Source organism: Terrapene carolina, unplaced genomic scaffold (assembly GCF_002925995.2).
Source record: "Terrapene carolina triunguis isolate 2854851 unplaced genomic scaffold, T_m_triunguis-2.0 Scaffold25052, whole genome shotgun sequence".
NCBI lineage: Eukaryota > Metazoa > Chordata > Testudines > Emydidae > Terrapene > Terrapene triunguis.
This window is the reverse complement of record NW_020689403.1, coordinates 18906-26447: the sequence shown is the minus strand read 5'-3', so window position 1 is coordinate 26447 and position 7542 is coordinate 18906. Positions and strand designations below refer to the sequence as shown.

The 7542-nt window shown below is 58.5% G+C and overlaps 1 protein-coding gene across 1 annotated transcript; it reads left to right on the top strand.

The window, feature by feature from the left end:
* The first annotated feature begins 3326 nt into the window (after positions 1-3326).
* Positions 3327-6714, top strand: LOC112121455 (mamu class II histocompatibility antigen, DR alpha chain-like). The gene is made up of 4 exons (XM_026662259.1): positions 3327-3408; positions 5478-5735; positions 6129-6410; positions 6560-6714. The coding sequence occupies exons 1-4, from the start codon at positions 3327-3329 to the stop codon at positions 6712-6714; spliced, it is 777 nt and encodes a 258-aa protein (XP_026518044.1).
* The last annotated feature ends 828 nt before the right edge of the window (positions 6715-7542 follow it).

Genomic DNA, 7542 nt, shown 5'->3' with positions numbered 1-7542 from the left:
CCAGACTACGTGCTACTGGCCTGGCGTGGTAAAGTGTCCTACCATGGTGGACGGGATAAAGCAGCCCTCCCAAGAAACCTTTTGCAAAGGCTTTGGGAGTACATGAAGGAGAGCTTTCTGGAGATGTCCCTGGAGGATTTCCACTCCATCCCCATACACGTTAACAAACTTTTCCAGTAGCTGTACTGGCCGCGATTGCCAGGGCAAATTAATCATTAATCATTAAACACGCTTGCTTTTAAACCATGTGTAATATTTACAAAGGTACACTCACCAGAGGTCCCCTGTGTGCCCTCAGAGTCTTGGGTGAGTTCGGGGGTTACTGGTTCCAGGTCCAGGGTGATAAACATATCCTGGCTGTTGGGGAAACTGGTTTCTCCGCTTCCTTGCTGCTGTGAGCTATTTACATTATCTTCATGCTCATCTTCCTCGTCCCCAGAACCCGCTTCCCTGTGTGTTTCTCCAGTGATGGAGTCATAGCACACGGTTGGGGTAGTGGTGGCTGCACCCCCTAGAATGGCATGCAGCTCCGCGTAGTAGCGGCATGTTTGCGGCTCAGCCCCGGACCTTCCGTTTGCCTCTCTGGCTTTGTGGTAGGCTTGCCTTAGCTCCTTAATTTTCACGCGGCACTGCTGTGTGTCCCTGTTATGGCCTCTGTCCTTCATGGCCTTGGAGACCTTCTCTAATATTTTGCCATTTTGTTTACTGCTTCGGAGTTCAGCCAGTACTGATTCATCTCCCCATATGGCGAGCAGATCCCGAACCTCCCGTTCTGTCCATGCTGGAGCTCTTTTGCGATCCTGGGACTCCATCACGGTTACCTGTGCTGATGAGCTCTGCGTGGTCACCTGTGCTCTCCACGCTGAGCAAACAGGAAATGAAATTCAAACGTTCGCGGGGCTTTTCCTGTCTACCTGGCCAGTGCATCTGAGTTGAGAGTGCTGTCCAGAGCGGTCACAATGAAGCACTGTGGGATAGCTCCCGGAGGCCAATAACGTCGAATTCCGGCCACACTAACCCAATTCCGACCCCCTAAGGCCGATTTTATCACTAATCCCCTCGTCGGAGGTGGTGTTAAGAAACCGGTTTAAAGGGCCCTTTAAGTCGAAAGAAAGGGCTTCGTCGTGTGAACGTGTCCAGGCTTAATTCGATTTAACGCGGCTAAAGTCGACCTAAACCCGTAGTGTAGACCAGGCCTGAGAGACCCGCCACCGGAGACCTGGATGCCCCAAGCACCTGCTTCCTTCACTGGTGCCTGGAGCCGGCCCTGGGTCCAATTCCCCCGATACACCTGGTGGCTGCCTGGCACAGAGCACCCTGGGGTGAGTAGGGTCCGATTCCCCCAATACACCCGTGACCAGGATGGGGATCCCCAGGGCATGTGGGGTCTGATCCCCTTGATACACCCAGCGCCCGCCCGGCATGCGACTCACTGGGGCGTGTGGGATCCAATCTAACCTCGCAGATACACACAGCACCACCTGGGACATGATCCACAGGGTGTGTGGGGTCCAATTCCCTCCCTGATACACCCAGCGCCTGCCCAGAATGGAGCTCCCTGGGGCGTGTGGGTCTGATCAGCCCCCACCCCCAGATATGCCTAGCGCCTGCCCAGGACGGGGCTCCCCAGGGCGCTGGGATCTCTGCTCACCTGGGGGCTCCGTGCAATGAGCCGGGTGGGTTCTCAGCACCGTCAGTGTCACTAGCAGAGCCCCAGCCCAGCCGCTCCCGGCCCCCAGGATCCGACCCGCCCCCATCGCTGCTCAGGAGGGAGAGACCTGGAAAGGCGTCGGGACCCCCCAGACTGAGACCTTCTCTGCCCAACTCCGAGCACCAGCCCCGAGACGCTGCCCACGGCCCCGGGGATTGGGCACCCCCAGCCCAGGGGCCAGTCAGCACCGGGGCTGGGCAGCGTCATCAGTCTCCAGGCAGAGCCGGCCCCAGCAGGGCTCGGTTCCCTACTTCTCCCTCGTAGGGGGCAGAGCAGGGCCTGGGGTCGGGCTGCAGGACTCGCCCGGCGCCTGCCATGGCCCCGGGGCAGCTGGAGAGTGGGACCAGCCCCACCAGAGCAGGGCCCCCAGCAACGGGCCTGGGACCCTCCGTCCCCTTCCCCTGGTGCCTCGACCCTCTGCTGCCGGCTGGGGCAGGATGGGTGTGTGTGTGTGTGTGGGGGGGGTCCTCTGGTTTGGGTAAATTTAGTCCCAGTGGAAGGTTTGGGGCTGGCCCCACAGGCAGAAGTTCTGAGCTTCCCCCTCCCCCACCTCCATGGGCCTGAGCCCTGCCCCCCAGGGACCCCACCAGAGCGGGGGGCTCAGTCTCCATGGGTCAGGCACAGCTTGGCCTCCCAGCTGCTCCCACCACCGATCTCCCTAAGGGGCTTCTCTGTCCCCAGGCACCATGTCCACACCGGGGACAACCCCCCCCTCGGCGGCACCGCCACATCCGCACTGCTCTGGGCCCCGTTGTGCACAGAGAGCCCACAGGAACTGGCGTCTGGCTGGGAATTTGCAGTACTGCGAACCCCAAATGCTCCAAAATTATGAGATTGGCTGTAAAATCCTGAGTTTATGTAACAATACCAGCTGTGAGGTTCTTTTTATTTGCCTTCTGCTCTTTGAGCCATCAGGGTGCCTTGGGGTCAGAGGTGTGACACTCCCAGCGCAGAACTGTATGGGTCATAGGCATGACTCAGGGGTGTAATTTGAGGGAGCAGGGGGGCCATTGCCCCCCCCAAACTGCAAACATTGGACAGGCACAGAATTTGCCCCCCCCCCCCGATGCATGGCCTCGTTGTCCTGACTGGGAGCTGCCCCCCGCCAAATATAAAAGTCAAACTATGCCTATGGTGTGACCCCCACAAAAAATCATGAGTCAGGCTCACCAAAAATCCTGCGATGACGTACAAATCCCAGCTGTGGGGTTTATTTACCTTCTGCTCTTTGACCCCTTAGAGTGCCCGAGGGTCACAGGTTGAAGCTCTCCCCACAGCCCCGAGGGCTGGACACTCCCTTGGTCTCCAAGAACGAGGCTGGGATCGTCCCAGACCCACGTGACTCCTGGAGCTGGGGCTTTAGGAAAACACAAGAATTATCGGAACCCTGAATTTCTCCATCTCCTCTGGGCGAGGCTCAGCGCTGCTGCTCTGCCCGGTAACAGCCTGGTCAGCGCAGGGATTTCTGCCATTGGGCGCAGGCCCCTGGGCCGGGCTCCCCTGGCCAATGCCGGGCGCTGCCCCCAGCCCTGCCCCCCCCCGGGGTGTGACATGTGCCCCCCTGACCCCCTAGTGCTGCCGGCCCCGCGCCCAGCCCAGTGCCCGGGGAGAGGAGATGGGCGCAGGACGGGGCGTCCCCATGGCCCAACTGGCGCTGCTCACCCTGCTGGCCCTGCCGGGCACCGGGGCGGTGACAGGTACGGGTGTGGCGGGGGCTGGGACACCTGGGCCTGGGGGGCGGCTTCACCCCCATAGCGCCCGGCTCCCCACCCCCAGGGAGGGACAATGGGGGGGCTGATGGGGCACCAGGGTGAGCCAGATTTGGGGGGAGCTGCAGGGAGGAGGGTTCCTGCCCACCCCATGGCACGCAGGGGAGGGGGTGGGCAGGTAGGGGTGGGGGGGCTGATCTGGATGGGGTGGAGGGAGGAGGGTCTCACTCCCGTAGCAGGGAGGGGGTGGGGAGGCTGGCGCGGGGGCAGCAGAGGGATCGTGGGGAAGTCGCTGAGGTTTGGGTACGACACAGCCCTGCCCTAGGAGTGCAACCCCCCCTCCCCCACAAGGACTCGGGGGCTGACCCCTCCCAGGGGGTTGCCAGGCACGGGGGGGGGAGGGGGGATGGGGGAACGTTCCCCAAAGAGCCGCGCCAGGGCCAGACCCTGCTGAGCAGTGAGTGCGTCTGTGCAGAGCAGGGAGCCCCTGGCCCCGCTCCCCAGCCTGGCCCAATTGTCTCCCCAGGACTCAGACCCATGGGGGGGGGGGCCTCTGCAGGGCAGACTCTCTCCTTGGCTAGTGGTGGCAGGTTCCCTCCTTTACAATCGCTCGGTGAGATGCTGCCAGGTGAGCTGGGATTTCTAGGTCCTGGGATTTAGGTGCCGAACTCCCTTGGGCCCCGGGGGATCCCAGCCTCAGCCCTGAGCCAGACCCCTCCCCCCCTGAATCCCCACGTGAATGGAAACCAGGGAACTGAGCAGGGGTCAGCAGGAGGGTCTCTGCTCTCTCAGTCCTTGCACCAGGGCAGCCCTAGGGGGTACTAAACTGCTCAAGATAGTTAAGACCAAAGCAGACTGTGAAGAACTTCAAAAAGATCTCACAAAACGAAGTGATTGGGCAACAAAATGGCAAATGAAATTTAATGTGGATAAATGTAAAGTAATGCACATTGGAAAAAATAACCCCAACTATACATACAATATGATGGGGGCTAATTTAGCTACAACAAGTCAGGAAAAAGATCTTGGAGTCATCGTGGATAGTTCTCTGAAGATGTCCACGCAGTGTGCAGAGGCGATCAAAAAAGCAAACAGGATGTTAGGGATCATTCAAAAAGGGGATAGAGAATAAGACTGAGAATATATTACTGTCCTTATATAAATCAATGGTACGCCCACATCTCGAATACTGCGTACAGATGTGGTCTCCTCATCTCAAAAAAGATATACTGGCACTAGAAAAGGTTCAGAGAAGGGCAACTAAAATGATTAGGGGTTTGGAACGGGTCCCATATGAGGAGAGATTAAAGAGGCTAGGACTCTTCAGTTTGGAAAAGAGGAGACTAAGGGGGGATATGATAGAGGTATATAAAATCATGAGTGATGTGGAGAAAGTGGATAAGGAAAAGTTATTTACTTATTCCCATAATACAAGAACTAGGGGTCATCAAATGAAATTAATAGGCAGCAGGTTTAAAACAAATACAAGGAAGTTCTTCTTCACACAGCGCACAGTCAACTTGTGGAACTCCTTACCTGAGGAGGTTGTGAAGGCTAGGACTATAACAGGGTTTAAAAGAGAACTGATAAATTCATGGAGGTTAAGTCCATTAATGGCTATTAGCCAGGATGGGCAAGGAATGGTGTCCCTAGCCTCTGTCTGTCAGAGGGTGGAGATGGATGGGAGGAGAGAGATCACTTGATCATTGCCTGTTAGGTCCACTCCTTCTGGGGCACCTGGCATTGGCCACTGTCGGCAGACAGGATACTGGGCCAGATGGACCTTTGGTCTGACTCAGGCTGGCCGTTCTTATGTGCTGGGGGGAGGGGCAGGGGTGCTCTCCTCTGGCAGTCAGTGCTGGCCCCAGGGCCCCACCGCGATGCTGGGGGCACCGTGCTCCATGCACCTGCCTTCCCCTGACACCGGGGAGCCCTAGTGCGAATGTCACAGCCCGGGAGCCAGGGGCTGCGCTGCTGGGGGAAGCGCTGAGACCCCCTCCCCCGGGGTGGGGATCAGCCCCCCTGGGTGGCCGGTGCTGACACCCGTCTCCCCGCAGCGGAGAACATGCTCTCCCAGGTGGGGTTCTACCAGCGCACGGACCCGGCCCAGCAGGAGACCGGGGAGTTCATGTTCGAGTTCGACCAGGACGAGATCTTCTATGTGGACCTGGAGAGGAAGGAGACCGTCTGGCGCCTGCCCGACTTCGGCAAGTTCACCAGCTTCGAGGCGCAGGGCGCCCTGGGCAACATGGCTGTGCTGAAGAAGAACATGGAGATCATAATCCAGAGGTCCAACCGCACACGGGCCCAAAACGGTACGGTATGCCACAACACGGTGGGGGGCACCTTCCCCGCCAGGGAGCTGACCCCTCCCCCGCCCTCTCCCCTAGGGACCTGAGCCCTCCCACCACCTTTCTATACAGAGACTCCTCCTGTCTTTGCCCCACCGTCCCCTGCTCACACACCCACCCACCCCAGTACCAGACCCCACCAGAGACTGTGCATCCGCACTCAGCTCCCCTCCCAGTCCCTGAGGGATTCTGTCCCCTGCCCCATGTGCCCCATGAGCCATCAGGGTGTGGAGCTGGGACAGCCCCGGTGATGCCCCCACAGTCCTGGGGAGAGACCCGTGAGCTTCAGCGTGAGCACCAGGGACTGGCTGGCTCAGGGGGGCAGGGAATGGGACCCACTAACTCCTGTCTCCCCAGTGCCCCCTGAGGTGACCGTGTTCCCCGAAGACCCCGTGGAGCTGGGCGAGCCCAACGTCCTGATCTGCTTCGTGGACAAGTTCTCCCCACCGGTGCTCCGCATGACGTGGCTGAAGAACGGGCAGGAGGTGACCGAGGGCGTCTCCGAGACCGACTTCTACCCCCGCCCAGACAACTCCTTCCGCAAGTTCTCCTACCTGCCCTTCCTCCCCAGCCAGGGCGACTTCTACGACTGCCGGGTGGAGCACTGGGGGCTGCCCGAGCCCTTCACGAAGCACTGGGGTAAGGCCGGGGCGCCCGGGGACCCCGCTGGGCACAGGGCTGGGAGCCAGGATGCCTGGGTTCTCTCCCCGGCTCTGGGAGGGAAGGGGGGGAAGGTTGGGAACAGCCCCCCCCCATTCCATGACCTGTCCCTCTCCCCCTCTCTCCAGAAGTCCAGGTGCCCACCCCTGTCCCCGAGACCACAGAGACCCTGGTGTGCGCCCTGGGCCTGGCCGTGGGCATCATCGGCATCATTGCGGGCACCATCCTCATCATCAAGGGGATGAAGATGAATGCCACCCGCAACCCGCGGGGCCCCTTGTGAGTAGCTGCAGCCCCTAGGCTCACCCAACACCCACTGGGGAGTGTTACCAGATTTGCCCGTTACTTTGGGGTATGCTCATTTATTTGGGTTATTCTTCTGGGGAAGGGGGTTCTGTAATCCTATCATTGTACTGCTTGTGTCACTTGTGTTTTCATACGGAGCTCTACTTCTCCCTTCTGCAAGTCCCCTCCCAATGGAGCTATCCTGCAGGATCTAGGGTCCCTAGTGCTGGGATACTCCCACCCCACTGGCTCATTACAGAAGCAGCTTTTCCTCTCCTGGAATTGACACCTCCTCATCTATTATTGGGAGTGGACTACATCCACCCTGATTGAATTGGCCCTGTCAACACTGGTTCTCCACTTGCGAAGTAACTCCCTGCTCTCCATGTGTCAGTATATAATGCCTGCATCTGTAACTTTCACTCTATGCATCTGAAGAAGTGAGGTTTTTACCCACGAAAGTTTATGCCCAAATAAATCTGTTAGTCTTTAAGGTGCCACCAGACTCCTTCTTGTTTTTGTAGGCTGCTTCAGTATTTGGATCTCAATTAAGGATTCATTACTAGAATTGGTCTGATAATTGCTGAGCTGGGTGTGTGCAGGCAGGTTCATTAACATCTGGAGGAGAGATCCCCCATCATGCAGTGCGTCCCTGCTTTTCTGGTCCCAGAGTTCAATGCGGTTTTTGCCTTGGAATCTCTGTTCTGTATTCTGTGTGCTAATGGGGATGTCTCCCTGTCCCAGCTTGATGCAGATGAGGCATGGGGAGTTGCCTTAATCCTGTCACCCTTGTCAGGAGGGGTCTAGGTGTGTCTCCCAACGCCCT

What these genes read in the sequence shown, in the direction of transcription:
- LOC112121455 (XM_026662259.1), top strand. Translation starts at nt 3,327, where the DNA reads ATGGGCGCAGGACGGGGCGTCCCCATGGCCCAACTGGCGCTGCTCACC. An exon ending in CCGCACACGGGCCCAAAACG is followed by an intron (nt 5,736 to 6,128) that starts GTACGGTATGCC and finishes CTGTCTCCCCAG; the next exon opens with TGCCCCCTGAGGTGACCGTG. An exon ending in GCCCTTCACGAAGCACTGGG is followed by an intron (nt 6,411 to 6,559) that starts GTAAGGCCGGGG and finishes CCCTCTCTCCAG; the next exon opens with AAGTCCAGGTGCCCACCCCT.